Below are 18,162 nucleotides of genomic sequence, written 5' to 3' on the forward strand. Positions count from 1 at the left end.
TAAGAGTCACATGGGAGCCTGAGCCTTGAGATCTGGGAAAATTCTACACCCAACAGTTGCTTCTTCTCAGAGTCTGCTCTCCTGGAAGGACCTAAGGCTTGAAGAGGATTTTTCCTGTGACCAACAGAGGAAAGAGGTTTTCTGGATTTGGTTGCTGGCAGCATCAGTAAGATCTCTGGACCTACTTGGACATCTACCAACTTTAGATGCTGGCCCTATTTGATTGGACTCCTGGTGTGAGACTTGGGATATTGGAAAGTTAATGCTTAGCTTAGTAATGTAGTTTAAATAAATAATAGATATTAGCTTTTAAATTAAGCATAAATTTACTCCTAAACCCATGTTTCTTCCTACTCTTCCCAAACAATAAATTTGAATTTATTTATATGTCCCTCTTGTTCTTTCCTCACCCCAAATCCTACCATAACAATGGGGATGAGAAAACAGAATGAGAGTTAGTGAAGAGTCAGAGAAGTGAAGAAATAGGAGGATTCTGAGTGGAGCCATAGAACAGACACAATTCCAATGGTGCTTTTGAGTTTATCAACATTTAGCGAGCAAGGTTGGGGATAAAGGTTTTGTCATCAGCAGGGCAGATAGTGCTTTCCTAGTCCAATAGTTAATGTTTGAAGTATGTTCACTTTTTATTATTCATCAGGTCGATCCTAAGGCTCCCTCTAATGTTGAATACTCTTCTAACCACTTGGAGCTTTGCATTAGTGAAAATGGTTGTCTTGGGAATTATTTAATGAAAGTCTTCAAGTAAAGACTGGATGATCACTTGCCAGGCACAAAGTATAGCTTCCCCGTCAGATGCTTTGGACTTGGTTTCTGAGGTCCTTTCCAATTCTAAAGTTCTAGGATTTAGCAAGCTCCTCATAAGTGGAGGAACTCTTGACAAGTCTTTGGTCTTTGAAGAGTGACCAATGTAAAAGTGTATAGGCAATTGGTAAGTCCATGGTTCCTGAGGGATGTGAGGATTTTTTTTTGAATAAATTAGTTTACATGGTCACCAAGGTCACTTCCAACTTAAAATTTTGTGATTCTATTACCTAATCTCAAATTCTGGATTTACTGTTTATTATCTGTATTTTAGAAGGGCACTGGTAAGATGGACAAATGTCCAGAGGAGGGAAATCGGAAAGGAGAAAGGCCTTAAGCTCATATTATTCGAATTAGTCCCAGAAATTATTGATGTTTAGCCTGGAAAAGATAAGACATGATAACTATCTTTAAATATTTGAAGAATTATGTGGAAAATGGCTTTAAGACTTTCTGAGTTTGGACTCAAGAGAGTAGAACCAAGTAGGATTATCTTGAACCTCCAAAGAAGCAAGTTCAAAGTTGAGTCAGGAAAAACTTTCCATTCAGAGCTATGAACAAGTGAAAATAGTTGTTTTGGGAATGAATAATTGAAAGTCTTCAAATAAGGACTGAAAGCTCACATTTGCCAGGCACACAGAAGCATGGCTTTAGATATGCAAACTTTGGACTTCGTTTCTGAGGTTCTTTCCAAACCTAACGTTCTGTGATTTACCAAGCTGTGTTTGAATTCTGGTTGCAGGACTTACTTTTTGTGTGGTCTTAAGAAAGTCATCTAGCATCACTAATTCTCAATTTCCTCATCTGTAAAATGAGGATTAAGACATTTAAAAAAAAAGATTCCATTTATATTGACATTTAAATAATTATGTTTATAATAATGATTTCCACTGTCATTTATTGAAAAGTTTTTAATATTCCATAAATAGACTGAAAGCTTTACTCCACATTCAAAACCTCAAGATGCCTTAATTTTTCATAAAGGAAAACTACGCAAATTTAGGCAAACCTACTTAAATATTCTCCCCAAAAGTAGTTATTACCAACAACAAAATACTAATTTCTATCAGTATAAAAATCTTTAGACAATTTACAACATGAATATTTAATATAGTCACATAAGTCAATACAAAGGTGTTTTTAAATCAATCTAATTGGTATCTTTATGCTTTCTCTTTCTTCGAGTTTCCATTAAATTCCGGTGAAAGAGTTTGTAGCTGAATTTTCTGCTTTTTCTTGGGAGATGCAATCCATTCTTTGGAACTACTAGAAGAGGAAAAATATACCTTACATTTCACAAATTAAAACAGACAATTCCACAAAATATCTGAAAACACAAAAAAGAAATCTCATTGAGCAATTTGTTCATTTGAGTGTTATTAACATAGAAATTTAACTTTAAAAAGTGAGAGGGGGTGATAAGGTAGATAGCACTTCCTGTTCTAAAATATTAATTGACTGGACCAACACAGAATATTCTACATCAATTGATGTTCTTTTTAAGCACACTTTTCAATTAGCTTTTAGTTACAGTTATAGTTTGATTTTTCATTCATATGTATTGAACATTGTATGAAGTCAAATATATTTATTGGTCACTACTTTCTATAATGGTGTCTACAAATATCCACAGTAAAACTCAATTTGACCTTTCACCAAGAACTTGAATGAATATTTAAGCTTGCCTGACAGACAGAAATGAGGGAGAGAAAGGTCAATGGAGGTATATATCTTAATATAATGTTCAAATGATATACCTTTGTATTCTAATGCTCAGAGGAAAGAGAAGCTCCCCAAGGGCAAGTAGGAGAGATTTCAGTTAAAGGGGCTAGAAGAATGCAGCTTTACAAAACTGTACTTGGAGACGAACTTATTCTACTAGATTTAACATTAATGGAATGTGTTTATTGAATGAATGAATGAAAAAAGCATTTAAGCGCTTACCATGTTATGTGCCAAGCACTGTGCTAAGCATTGGGGATATAAAGAGAAAAAGTGAGATAGTTTCTGCTCTCACAGAGCTTACAGTCTAACTTGGGGACATAAGACATAAAATAAAGGAATTCAACTGTAGGGCAGATGGTAACCTTTAAGTTCTTAGGAAATCAGGTAAGTTAGTAATGCTGAAAAACCAGAAATGGGTAGAGCATTGGTATAAAATTCTAAAGGAAAGGAATCGTGTGGGCAGCATAATGACTTAAGAAAACTACATGTTAATATTATCTATATTGCATTTTTATTTATTTTTGTTAAATATTTCCTCATTACATTCTGATTATGGCCTCCTCCCCACCTCAAAAGTTTTACATGCAGTAGGCCATGAATCTGAAACCACTGTAGAGGAAGGATGGATGGTAAGGACCAGAAGACTTTAACTGAAAAGTTTTATTATATTTCATTGTAGAAAACGAGGCTGGCAGAAAGTAGGGACTTGTGGTTTTTATTCATTTTATGATAATCTGAGTTAGTGACAAAAATTCTGTGAATGGTCTTGCCAACTATAGATTGAAAAAAAATTTTTTTTATCTAGAGTCAAAATTTTTAAGATGGTGGTAGATTGATTGAAGGATGAAGAATTTTAATTTTATGGAATTTTAAAGTTATACATTTTCTAACTTTGGCTAGTAGTGTAAAAAACCAAATCTGGAAAAAGTAATCTACACTTTCAACAGTTTCCCTCCTTTAAAACTTTGGTTCTTTCAAAAGTCTGAACATGTGTTTTCTTTCCAAAAGAGATGTTTAAAAAAAAACATTTCTTTTAAATTTTAATGGAATTTGAATTTAAATATAATCTAGAATGGACTCAATCATTATAGATTACAAAATTCAGTTTGATAAGAATGTTTTGATTTTCTGCCCTCAAAATAAGCTCAGGCAACGTGAATTTCAATTTCAAAATGAATGATTGATAATGCTATTTCCCTTTCACTGTAACATCAAGTTTCAGTATCTTTTGAGGTCTCAAAAGAACAACACACAAGAAAACAAAATTACAAAACAAACACTTCAAGGGAATAGGCAAAAACAAATATCTTTATAAACAATTACATAATATGTAATGATTTTTTTTCTTCTTTTGCACGAAAATATTTAACAAATGAAACATTTGGAATACAACTATAATATCCACAAAGTAAGCATTAGTAACACTTTAATGATATAAAACTACACCAATTACAATGTACTTAAAGCATTAGCCTTTCAAAATTACATACTAAAAATATAATTCTTTTTCTTTTTTCCTTTTCCTAGTGGCTATGTGACGAGGTCACAAGGAGGGGTTAAAAGTATACAAATTTTGTGAAAATGGAGATTTCTTACTATTTGGGGTATTAATATTTGACTGGCAATTAAACATTAATCCACATAATTTAAAAAAACCAAATATTCCCCCCCTTACCAATGACCTGTACAGCAATTTTAAACAGATAGTATTATTCTTTAGATACTGAATTTTTTAAATGAAAATTAAATAAATAGAATTTCATTTTTACCAGTACAAATTTACTGCAAAGCGGCAAAATATATATATATACCCTAAATGATATGAATAATATGCAAAATAAGCAACAGAAGGCCAATATGCACCAGAAGTTTATCTTAACTAAGGAGAACAGAATAAGTTCCTTTGTTTTCAAAGTATACATACTTCAATGATACAAATCCTCATTTTGATATATAAAAAAGGCTGTCCATTTTTTAATTGAGGAAAGATACTAGGTGAATCAGGATAAATCGTATGGGAAATATTCATCAGTCTGAATGGGTATCATAAGGGCAGTGTGAATGCTGTCTTTAAAGTATTCACCTCTGCCAGTTTTCTTCTTTTGTAACAAGAACTTAAGACTTTTAGCTAACAAATAAAATACTGGTGCTTCTGCTTTTTTTCTCCATAATTATGCCAAACTTCTATTATTGGTTCTGATACAATATAAATAAAAGAATTTTCCTTCCTTTTTACAAGTGTAGAACATATTACATAGTATTTTAATACTTATACACAATATGACTTTCAGTTACATTTAAATGCAAAAGGGACAGAAACACTCTTCCCTCTCTTCCTCACCAAGTATCACTGGATAAGATAGGTCCTTCTTGACTGGAGGGTAAATCTTAACAATCAAGTCTTGCTTGACCATTGACATTTTATTTTTCATTGATTCATGAAGTTTTAAAAATGAGATAAAGCTTTAGATTTGTTTGGTATGGAAGTATTGATGAAATCTAATGTTTTTCAGCAATATTAACTTCCCACACTGATGATACAAGATACCCTTTTAGACATAACTAACCAAAATTTTAGATCGCCCTGGAGTAATTTCTAAACAAAACTTTAAGAGCTTTTCTTCTTTTAGATATTATGGTTCAGCAGGTTTATAGAGAGAAGAACCTGGATGCCAAGGTAAATGATGAAAAGAACCTTTAGATTTTAGGTTAGTAGCTCCTAAAAATCATCTTGGACATACTATAATAGCCTGCTTACTTTTCTTGCCAGTTTTTGGATTTTTCTAACATTAAAGGAACAAAACTATAACTGAGACTGAATTCTTCTCTATTATTGCTGTTTTGATGTGTAAATTTAAGTTGAAGTTAACTTTAAATAGTAAAAGTAGATATTACTAATTTAAACAAGACTAAAATAAGCCATCTTGCAATGGTTCTAACCACAATGGTGATTTCAAACTTTTGTTCTTTTTAACACAAGAATATTAGTTCAAAAGGGAGGAAACAAGTGTTTTTTGCTCATTTTGCTGCACGTTTACAAAGGTCAAAAACCACATATTTGTTGAGACATGTAACTACACAAAAAAATAACTCCTGATAAATACACTGATCAGTTGATTTTACTTGAAAATTGATTTTGTGGACAAAAATCCCACACTGTTACATACTACTTGGATAACACATTCCAAATGTTTCTGTAATGGGTTTTCTAACAGTTTATTGCATGAATGCGGAATTTTACTTTCCCTGACCTTTTTTTAAAAGAGTAATAAAAATTACAAAAAAACAATGTTAACTTAGCATTAAGGCTGAGAATTTATAAAAACAAACACCATGTCAAATGATTTCTTAAAAAAAACTGCACACTGTACATATTAGGATAAGCAGCTAGAATCTAATACACTACCATGTTGCATGTGCACTGTGGTCACTTTTATGGTTTTTTGAAGCATAATTCCCAAACACTTGTGGACTTACATTTTTACCCTGAACTCTGCATTAACAGTTTCCTCTTATAGCTTATAACATCCAATTTCTGTAATTTCTATAGTTTACAATCATTGAAACATTTTCATTAAGTTCACATTAATCCATTTTTAAGTCTGTCATCATTAAACATCTCTCCACACATCCATGGTAATCATACTACAACACAGTAAGCATTTTCTTCAGGATGGAAAATTGCTCTATGTCAGGTTTATAATCACTGCCACATTTGCGAAGCACTGACCTAACATTCTCCTTTGACACATTTGCAATATATCACAAATGAGCAATAAGTGACTAGGATATTTCCAGTAAGGCCATATTGTCCACAGATTCCCTCTTTTGAATAGATGCTTCCAGCCCCATCTTGTCAGACATGGAAATTCATGTCCTTGGTACTTGTATTGTCCCCAGAAAGATTCAGTCTGGTAAGTCACCCTCTTGGTCTCCTGAAGCAGAGCTGCAGAAGTGAGTGCATTCTTAGTGAGACCAACAGCCCTTCTGTCAATTTTCACACATCTGATTTGGTTATGAGCCTGGTCAAGGTGGAGAAGAAAATATATTAGGTTTTATTTCTACTGAAATCTCTCACAGGAGATGCCCTTCAACTGGGGAGCTGAACAAGTTGTGGTATATTAATGTGATGGGATACTGTGCTTTAAGAAATGATGAAGGGTAACAAAGGAATAATGTTATAAATTGACTAAATAAATTTAAATTAAAAAAAAAAAAAGAAAATGATGAAGGGCAGACACTTACTAGTTGTTTGACCCTGGGCAAGTCACTTGACCCCCATTGCCTAGCCCTTACCACTCTTCTGCCTTGAAACCAAAATACAATAATGATTCTAAGACAGAAGGTAAGGGTTTAAAAAAAAATCCCAAACAAAGAAATGATGACAGTGATGGTTTCAGAAAAATCTGGGAATAATTATAAACCAATATAAAGTGTATCCAGTAATAGCAATATTGTAAAGACAATCAATTGGGAAAGCCTGAGTTTTCTGATCAGAACAATGATCCAAGATAATTCCAAAGGGTTCATGATGAAAAATATTAACCAATTCCGGAGAGAACTGATGAAGAACTTTGTGTATATAATAAAGCATTTCCCCCCCATTTTCTTTATTTTTCTTGCCCCCCCCCCACCATTTAAAAGCCACATTTTAAATAGGTGTAAAACTAATATTCTTAAAACATAACTGCCCATGCCAATCCACTATTGAGAAATTTTCAGATACAAATGCCTGAGTTTCTTTTCCAAAGCCTTCATGATCTGGCTTCCAGCCTACCTTTTATTAAATATTACATATTATTTCCCCTTTATAAAACTGTTTATGCCAAACTGGCCTACTTGCCATTTCTCATATGACATTCCATGTCCCATCTCTTTATATTTTGCCCACCATACCCCAGGCATTAATATGTATTTTCTCTTTACTTTTAAAAATCTTCAAAGGTTGGTTCATGTCACCTCCTGGATTAGACCTTTCCCAATTGCTCCTAGAGGTTACTGCTTTTCTCCCTTACATTCAAAACTGCCTTGTAATATCAAACTTTGAATATTTTTTACACAAATACATACATTTCCTCCCATTCTAAACAAAATTATTTTGGAGGAAATAGGTTTCTTGAGAATAGACTTCATTTTTATCTTTAAATCTCCAGAGTTTGGTACATACTTGGTGCTTAAACTGAGTTGCTTGACTACAAAGAAACAGCTGGGTGAATTAACATCCCTGACTAAATGATCCTCATTTCCCGTCTAATTTCCTCCAAATTTTTCTTAAAGTCTCACCTTCTGTGGGAAGAAGCCCTTTCCAAGTAATCCTTGAATTTCCCTCTGAGATTTTCCCTATTTTATCCTGCATATATCTTGATTGCACATAATTGTTTGCATATTGTCTCCCCACTATACTGTGAGCTGAAAAGAGAAAATATTTCTTGCCTTTCCTTATATTCTAGCATATTTCCTTATATTTTAAGCATAGTGTATGGCACATGTTTGTTGTCTAACTGAAAAAGTCAATTGTTATGATTGCTACCCAAGTAACGTAACCAATGTCAGTGTCAAATAAAGTATTCTATCATATATTTTTATTTTTGTAGTGGTACACATAATTCTATATGGCTAAGTAAAACATGAAACATACTAGCTTAAATATGGAGTCTGCCAGGAAAATGAAAATAATTCCCTCTCTGATCAAGAACTACAAAAACTTTGTTGCAGGACAGAAATAAAGTAGTCTTAACACTAACATACGCATCTTTCCCATGAAGTTATGAAACATTTAAGGAGGCTGGATAGAAAGAAAAAAACAAGAATAATATTCTAAAAACATTAAAATTACAGAAATGTATACATTTCATTTTATCTGGGATGATGAATGAATGAAGCAAGCATTTATTAAATGCTCACTCTGGGCAAAGCAGTAAGAATACAAACAGAAAAACAGGCAGGTTTTGCTCTCAATGAGCTCACATTCTAATGAATATAACATCTAAGGTTTCAGTTGCAAACCAGATGGAAAGGTCCCATGGTCCTTAAGGTGCAATAGCAAAGCAGATGTTAATGCTTCTTCTTTAATGTCATATCCTACTGATAATATTTTATAATTTCCAATATTGAACTATTTGACAGTATCAAAGACTTTGGAAGCAAGAACTTTCCCTTCTGGGTCTTCAGTGGCTGTTGCTGTTATATGAAGATGAAAATGAAAATAATCCTGCCCCTAAGGAGCTTACACACTACTGGAGAGGGAAGCAACATATGTACATATAACTCAATAAAAGATGTAAACACAGTAGCTCAAAGTAGTATAGGTGGCCATTAGGAAGAAGAGGGCATGGGATAGGCAAGGTAGATGGCTTCCACAAAGGCCCTCAAAGCCAGAAGGAAGCACATCAGAAGCAGGCCAGCTTGACTGGACTGTTGCACAGATGAGAGGAGGTGACATAATATCAGGAAATAAGAGGCTTGAACCAGACTATGGAAGACTTTAGATGCCAAAGAAGAGAGTTTGTATTTTGTCCTAAAAGCAGTAGGAAACCACCAAATCCTTTCTAGTATGGGAATGAAATGGCTTTCCTACTCCAACATAACACTAAACATTAAACATTAAATTTAGTAGTATTTTTTCTTACAAAGTAAATTTGTTGTGCAAAAATGCAAGTAAACATTCAGAAGAGTATCTCTATATTTTATTTTTTTCAAACTGATAACAGAATACATGCACTTATAAAGTCAGTTTAGCTGTAGGACTCAGATTTTATATAATGTAATAAGATACTCAAGTTCTACATGGAGCTGTGTCTGGAATTTAGCTGACAACTGGAGGGTAATAAGAATCCTACAGAATTCCAGAACTGAAACCCTATTTCTAGACTTTTGTAGGACTGTTATCACACATTTTAAAACTTGATTTTAATGTGGCAAAGATCACTACGGAACACAGAAAAACAAACACAAAAGACAAGTAGGTGGCTTAAGAATGATTCTTAAATGTTCAATTTAACCACATTATACTTTATATTCAACTATATTTGGGCCAGGGGACTAACTGACTGTTCAGGAATTAGCCCAACTAAAAAGTTCAAAAATAGGTATGTTACTCAGAAGGCTGGCTGCAGGGTAACTTATTATTATTTTGCTGCAGCAACTTAAAAAAACTTGTATGCTAAACTTCTGAAGACTTTTTGAACTGAATTGTATTAAGAGTGCCCATCCAGCAACTTACCTGAGTCATGGAATCCAATTTTAGAGTTGGAAAAGAACTTAAAGAATTCATCTAGCTCCTTCATTTTATAAATGAAGAAAGAGGCCTAAAAAGTTTATGGATCTTAATTAAGATCAGAAAGTTCTAGGGCAGCTAGGTGGCTCAGTAGATAGTCATGTCTAGAGACAAGAGGTCCTAGGTTCAAATTTGGCCTCAGAAAATTCCTAATTGTGTAACCCTAGACAAGTCACTTAACATTGCCTAGCCTTTACCACTCTTCTAACTTAAGAGTTAATATTTAGTATTAGTATTAATTCTAAAATGGAAAGTAAGGGTTAAAATAAATAAATGACTAAAAGAATTCCTTAGGGTTAAAGTTAGGACCTGGAAAACCCTAGAGTTTTCTTGTTTTGGTGAATAATCCAATAACCATGTCCTCTGAATTTATTGGAAGCCACTACTCATCTGGCTACCTTAAGTAGACAGTCTAAGTTAAAAAATAATAATAAAAGCAAAAAGGAGAAAGACAGCTTAAACACAAAGTAAAAAGGTAAAATTTTGCTAATGGTTAAGACCAAGGTAATGATATTCGCTGTTATCCTTTAAGCAAAAGGATCCAATGAGAAATGAAATATTTGTACATACTATCAATTTTTGAAACTAAAAAATTTTTAAACAAATTCACTAAAGTATAATTATGAGCAATTTATATACACATACACACATAGATATGTTATGGTACAGATGATAGTTTTTTTTACATTAATTTAAGTTGATTTTAAAACTAAAATTTAAAACAGGAGGGGAACTAAATGTTCAGGAAAAAACCCCAGAAAGAATTGATTGGTTCATTGATAAGTTAAAAAGAAAACAAAACTGACAAGCTAAAAGATCAAAACAAACCAATACTAAAATTAGGTCTAAAGTTATACAGATAATAAAGTATGGGAAAGAAAACATTAGCTTTATAAAATTGGTTGTTTTTCAAGTATAGCCTGGTTCATTACCTTAATTAAATATTTTTTGATCATAGAAAATAAATATTTTCTGATCATAAACCAAATTTTAGAGCTATTAATCACTCTTATTACAATGCCAATGCCAATAGTGCAGTAACATAGTAAAATCCTTTCTGAAATTTAAGTAGGGCAAAAACATTTTCTAGATTAAAAAATACTATTTTATTACTTTCAAGGACACACATTAATATAACCTTTGGATAGAAACCAATATAATTACTATTTAATCTTAATTATAACTATGCATAAACGGAATATTGGTGAAATTTAAAGTATTACTTTTGTTAAAACTTCAAATACTGAAATATATTTGTAATCTCACAGATTTTATAATTCCTATGAATGATTCAGATTCAACACATCCACGCCTGCCCATACTGTATCACTATTGTCTATATGTACTGTCCACGAAATATCCTATAAGTTTTCCTGGCTTCTTGTTGACACTGAAAGGTTACCTACCAGTGGAAGAGATCTGCTGCTCTGTCCAGCTCTTATCAAATGATCAAACTAGATTACTATCAGATCTTTCCATGAAGATATTTTTTATTCCTGTTCTTTGAAAGGATTCCTTATTGAATGATCTATCTTAGATGAGCATATTTAGAGATCAAAGAATTTAAGTTTGTTGAGAGGAGAGACTGTTTTATTCTCTTTATTTGTATCCTGAGATTTATTTAAGATGATATCTCATACAATGATGGTGTTTGATAAATGCATATTGATTGAAAAGAAAACTGGAAATGTGAAATGTTTTTATTAAATGAATTTAATATTCGTTCTCTATATATGGTACACTATTGCATACTGATATGAATTGCCAATTTTCTTTAATTTCATGATATCCTCCCCTTCAGCACTAAAATAAATCATTTCAAGGTCATACATATACATCCAGGGCTCAATGTATCTCACTGAATGATAAACATGTCCCAAAAAGTTTTTGTAACAGTATTTTTGTATAATGGTTAGTTTAGAAAAGGCAATAAAGTAGATAGTTTTGTCATGAATAAAAATAACATTTTATATCTCTTTGCTCTAAGATTTCATCTATAAAATAATGGAATGACCTGTATGATCTCAAAGTTTCTTTCAAAATAACAAAACTCTATTTCTCCATGAATTCATTAACTTCTATTAAAACTCAGTGCTATGTTTCTGGGAGGAAAATTTCATTTCCAAGAAAACAACTTCATCACATATTAGACACTGGATGGAAACCTTTGCTGAAAGCAGGGGCAGGAGGCAGGGTAGGCCTGGAACACACTGCACAATACTCATAGTTAACTTCAGAGACCATCTCATGTGAGCACTCCCCTAGATATGTCTTAGAAGTTAAACAGATATTATTATAAGTATTTAGTACTTAAGCACTGAATGAGTCATTCTAAATAGGAAGTGCCAATAACTACTTCGGTCATGAGATAGTCTTACTGGTTTGGTTTATTCAGAAAATGACTGAATTAAATATTTAAAAATTCTTGAGGACAAAAACTAAAGATGGCTCTGTAGCTTGTCCTATAACATTATATGAGAACTAAATGGCATTCAATTCACTAAACCATAATTATGAATTTACAAATTTACAAAAGTATCAATGTACCAGTTTATAAATTTTTAAAAGTATTAATGTAGAAAGGGTTTGAATTTTCACATTAATTTAAGTAAGTTGCTAATTCTAATAACTGGTCATTCTGTAAAGCAAAAACCACCATATGTTTTGGAAAAAAAAGGAGAAAAGTAACGTGGGACATTGAGGTACTCATATAAAGAAATCTAAATTTGATATTTGTGAAGTTATTAGTAACGACGGTGAACTTTTAAATTACTCCACCCTAGGATCTTACTTTATGGTGAAGATAAAGTTGTAATCTCCTGATTGAACAATGAAGATACTTAGTTCTTACTTTATAGTGAAGCTAGAACTTTAAGTTAAGTCTATTTTTAGATCTTAATACAAAAAGGTGTTAAGTAACTATAAAGTAAATTAATCACAAAAAGGTTAAGTAACTCACAAAAGGTGAACTTAAAGAAATGTTAAGTAACTCACAAAGATATAATCTAATCAAAGAAGATGAGAACTAAAGAAAGGGCAGTCCTGGAGAAAAGCTCTCTGATGTGATTGGTAGATGTATAAATTGAGAGGAGGGGACACAATATATTTCATGTCACTTACTCTCTTCGGTACCTTTGGCTGTGGAGAGTTGGCTGGTGGCAGCGTGCTGGGCCTTTCAGCATCTTAACGTGGTTACAAGCTATTGTCTGGTTCAGTGATGAGTTTCTGGCTGAGTTTTTTCTCTTTTACTTTCCAAACTTATCCTCTTAGAAGCCTCTAATCTCCTTCAGAGATCTAGCGGTGGAAATCTTGAACTCCCCCTGGCAGGTGGGAGAAAACCTACACCCTGTTCCCTCTTTCTCCTTAAATCCTTCTCTCTATATTAATTAAAATTGCCATAAATTTCAAGACTGACTTGGATATTTTATTTGGGAATTTTTCCTTGGTGACCAATTAATTTAGATTTAAGTCACAACCCTAAAATTATCTTTGCACAACATTCAAAGAATTAGAATGACTTGGGGCAAGATTGGTAATAATATTTATTCAAATTCTTCATTCTTATCAACATTGCCCCTATTTCCTATTTTTAAGATAAAGATAATATATGTGTCTTTCCAGGTAATGAGTTAATATATGTAACCATTATCACTATATGAATAAAATTAAATGTAAGGAAATTAAAACTTACCTATTTAGTTTTTTTGTCGTTTCCCGCCTCATTCTTTTAGAAGGGATTGGACTGTCTGACATATTGAGTTTAGCTGCCTGACGGACTAATTCACCTTTACCTGTTGGAGTCATACCTTTAAAAGTGGAAAATAAAATTTTATTTTTTACCAAATTGCTATAAAATTCAGAAAAATAAAATCTTACTTGTTAGAAATTTGGAGGGGGCAGAGAAAGAAGAAAAGCACTTTTAATAACATTTTTCTTTTACTAGAAGTAAAAAAGATCTACAACATAGGGTGGAAGGATTTAAGGACCATGTTTGGGCACTGTGGAGATGAAGTACATGCTACTACAATCTTTCCCCATTAAATATTGACAGTAATCTTAGAATAACTACAGTATTAATAATTATGTCCACCTCAGAATAAATGTTAAGAGAAAATGAACACCTACCAAGTTTTTGTTCTATACGTTCCAGATTTTTCTCTTGTTCACTAAGTTCCTGTTTTTTCTTCTGCATATCTGGAGTATTAAGGTAGTCTATTTGAACATTAAGTTCCTTAGTCACACTACTGAGTTTGCACACAGCTGAACGATACTGCTGAAGAAGATCTATCAGAAGACAAAGAAAACTGATTAAAGTATTAGTAAGATGAGTAATTATTTTGATTGATGGGCAATCTCAAGGTTGCAACAAATATTTTTTCCTTACATAGAAAATCCTTCCACTCCTCATTCTAGGATGTCGTCTATTCTTATCTTTGGGAAAGATTCTCTATAAAAAGAATTATTGTTTATATTGCTATATGCTTCACTATACTACTTAAGATTCTATATGTTTATGTCCAAAATAACTTGTTTTCAGGGGTATGGATCATTCTTGTGAGTATCTTGCTGTTCCAAACATGATACCTTTTCCTGATAGGCACCTTTTTTTTTTAAACCAAATGAAACTTCCATCTCCCATGCAGTCTGTTATTAAAGGTAAAAAACTAATTATAAATACCTGCAGACTTCCTTTTCTATAAAACATTTGGTCCTCCCTCCATTCTTAATCTGCCTTGATACATGGCATGAGAATGGGAGTATTAAGAACATGGCTTAACAATGAACAAAGTCTTAGAAGCATTTCTTGAATGAATATTTTTCCAGATTTCCTCCTTCCTGCTTAGCATCCAAGACCCAGACCCCTTTTCCTCTGGATTCCGTTTTATTTCTTCTTATTTTTGTGAAAATTAAAACAAAAACCAAACCAAACCTGTACCTTCCGTTTTAGAACCCTGGATATTGATTCCAAGGCAGAAGAGCAATAAGGGCTAGGCAATGGGGGTTAACTGACTTGCCCAGAGTTTACACAGCTAGGAAGTGTCTGAGGCCATATCTGAACTCAGGATTCCCATCTCTAGGTCTGACCCTCAATCTACTGTGCTATCTAGCTGTTCCTAATCCTGTATTATCTTTATGTGAAAGTACTGTGGGTAATAGCTGACTAAGGCCACAGATTTTATTTTTGTTTCTTCTCCTGGATAACAGCTTTCAAAATGACTGTGAACAAATAGCCCCCAGCTACCTTTCATCCTCTAGATTCTGGCTATATTTCTAGTTTTCATTTCCCCTTTATCCTTATGTGTATCCAAACATGCCAAATTCTCTTCCAGTATGAACTTAAAGTAGCACATAAAAGATTAATTGCTGGGGGCAGCAGGGTGGCTCAGTGGATGGAGAGTCAGGCCCAGAGAGAGGAGGTACTGGGCTCAAATCTGGCCTCAGACACTTCCTAGTATTGACTCCAAGACAGAAGGTAAGGGTTTAAAAAAAAGGGTTAATTGCTTTATATCATTGGCCAACCTATTTCTATAAAGGACTTTCAGTCCTAGCAATGCACTACTGTAAAATAGAAGTGACTATTACTACTACTGAGATTACATTGAGTATGAACTTTTTAAAAATGTTTAAACTATTATGATGGAAATTCTTTTAAAAACATATTTAAGTAGTAAACAATTATCATTGATATGAATATAGGATCACAGATTTAGAACTGGAAGGGATCTTAAATACTGAGTTCAACTTCATCATTTTATAATAGAGGAATTTGAGATAAAGAGGGTAAGTCATTTGCCCAAGGTCACACAAAAAAGTGTCTGAGGCAGGATTTAACCAAGAGCTTCCTGACATCAAGTCTATTATCCACCATAACACTAATAGACAATAAAATGCTTACACACATGCTAAGGTGTATAAAGTTAATTTCACATACCCTAAATGGCCCCAAATTGTCATATTTTCAACTAAGGGGATGTTTTTTCATAGGATTTTTGTCTTGCTTCAAAGCCAGGCTGTCAACATTCAATTTTTGCTTCTGTCAAGGTACTTTTATAGGTTTTCCTGTTCCCTCTGACCTGATGCTTCTAATCAGTTATTGAAGGAGAAATCTAAACACTAAATGTGTAACAGATATAATGAAAGTCTGAGAAATGCCAAAAACCACTCTTTTCTGTTTTCTCTGACCCTTTTAATTCTATTTCAAGAACTCATGTCAATTAGTAAATATTATGAACATTTAATGATTGAATTTGATGAAGTGACATCAACAAACACTTATTAAGTACTGATAACATGGGAGATATTGTGCTTAGCATTGGTGATATAAAGAAAGGAAATAATAGTCTTGGCTGTCAAGAAACTCATATTTGAATGCTAAGTAGCATATAAGTCACTGTGTACACAGAAGAGATGTATGGCTGGATAGAGGGGTAGGCAAAGATCTGTATGTATTTATATACATATCCAGATATATATATATATTTATTTCACCTTTGCATATCCTCTCCAAAACACCCTATTTTCTCCTCTGACACTGCCACCACTGGTGCAGGCCCTCATTACATCATTCTGAGATTAGTGCAATACCTGCTGATGGTTCTGCCAGCCTCAAGTCTTTCCCCATTCTAATCCATCTTCCATTCAGCCACTAATGTGATTTCCCTAAAGTGAGGATGCATTCATGTCAACCTCTCCTCTAAGTTGGGAGTAGTTCTCTATTGCCTCAAGGATCAAATACAAAATCATCAATTTGGCATTTACAATCTTTTATTAGATAGCTCTCTCTTACATTTCTAGGCTCCTCCACCATGTACTCTTCAGTTCCTGGACATTGGGCTCCTAGCTATTCTGTGGACAAGCCACTCCATCTTTCAGCTCTGGGTGGTATCTCTGGCTGTTTTTCATGTTTAGAATGTCTGCCTACTGACTTTTTAGTCCTAATTAAGATCCCAACATCTTCAAGAAGCCATTACCAACCTCTCAATTTCAGTGTTTTAATTATTTCCTATTATCCTATATATAGCTTCTTTGTATGTATTTGCTTGCTTGGGGTCTCTCTTATTATATTGTGAGCTCACTGAGAAAAGGGACAATTTCTTATGTTTTGTTTTGTTTTTTAAATCTCTATTACTATAGTGTCTGACAGTCCACAAAAAATGCTTAAATAAATGCTTGTTCACTGACTAAAACATATACACACATCCCTATTCATCTCCCATCCCCCCTTTCTGGAAGACGCCAGGAGGTCAAGGTTAGAAGGAAGAGAATTCCAAGGATGATTTCAATTATTTGTTGTCTCCCCCCCCCCCCCCCCATTTACTTCTTTTTCCTGGCTATATTCTGTACAGAAGATGTCATGGAGTAAGTTTACTGTTATTTTGTTATGTGACAAAGATACATGTGATTAAAAAAAGTATACGCAGCAAATATATCAAACACAATATTTGAATAAATTTATTTCCATAAAAGCTGAAAGGAGAAGAAACTTGCTAGTTATTTAAACTAAAAAATGTAGGAGGGTGATATCTGCTATCACTCTTTTGTATAACTATTTCATCTGTTGTGTTAGAATTTGCCATCAAATTCAACATTTATGTTCACTGCATACTATAAACAGAAAATTAAAACAACTAATGGACTTGCCTATTTGTCCAGCCAGGGTCTGGTAAAGTCTTGGCAGTGGGGCACCAAATACCATCCCTCGAAGTTTGTCCATTGGAGGAGCCTTATTTTGTAGGCCCCCAAATTTTCCATTACTTCTAATTCGATCACCTTCTCTTGTTAGCAAAGTAGGACAATGGGTGATTTTAACAACCTATTATAAGCAAATGACACTATAAGTAAGCTATAAAAGGAGAAAGAATAAAGAATTTATTAAATTCCTCTTTTGAATGTTGTGATGCTATTCACAAAACTAAGATACAGAATCTTTCCTGAGAGGTAAGAGAGGTCAGAAAATGGATAAAGCACTAAGTCTGGGGTCCTGAATTCATATTGGACCATAGACACTTATTACTGTAACCCTGGAAAACTCACTTAACATCGGTCTGTGCCACAGTTTCCCCATTGGAAATAATAATAAAACTTACATTCTAGAACTGTTGTGAGGATCAAATGAAGTAATAACTGTGAAGTATTTTTCAAACCTTAAAGCATTATATAAAGAAATAAGACACGAAAAGAAGAAGCTATAGACCTCCTGTCATGGTGTCAATTAACCATTAAAAACTACTTTGCGTGATTGCATTCAACCAGTATTTGATCTACCTAACTATATTACTGATCGAAAATCTTTCCATCTTTTCCAAAAAGAAACTATGAAATACTTTAACAATACTTTG

At 33.3% G+C, this 18,162-nt stretch overlaps 1 protein-coding gene across 5 annotated transcripts in view; it reads right to left on the reverse strand.

The window, feature by feature from the left end:
* Positions 1 to 18,162, reverse strand: part of SMCHD1 (structural maintenance of chromosomes flexible hinge domain containing 1) — a 229,644-nt gene that overhangs the window by 20,306 nt on the left and 191,176 nt on the right. The window contains exons 45-49 of one of the 5 annotated variants that reach the window (XR_008917678.1): positions 17,465 to 17,636; positions 13,949 to 14,107; positions 13,515 to 13,629; positions 6,278 to 6,569; positions 1,701 to 2,088 (exon numbers count right to left, since the gene is read on the reverse strand). Coding sequence is in view for 3 of the 5 variants with exons in the window: in XM_056823755.1 (XP_056679733.1) it covers positions 1,986 to 2,088; positions 13,515 to 13,629; positions 13,949 to 14,107; positions 17,465 to 17,636 (549 nt within the window). In the remaining 2 variants the exon portion in view is untranslated. Of the gene's footprint in view, positions 1 to 1,700; positions 6,570 to 13,514; positions 13,630 to 13,948; positions 14,108 to 17,464; positions 17,637 to 18,162 lie in introns of those variants that run through there. The other 4 variants (XM_056823757.1, XM_056823755.1, XM_007487655.3 and 1 more) reach the window with 4 other exon arrangements.

This window comes from Monodelphis domestica, chromosome 3, assembly GCF_027887165.1.
Source record: "Monodelphis domestica isolate mMonDom1 chromosome 3, mMonDom1.pri, whole genome shotgun sequence".
Taxonomy (NCBI): Eukaryota; Metazoa; Chordata; class Mammalia; order Didelphimorphia; family Didelphidae; genus Monodelphis; species Monodelphis domestica.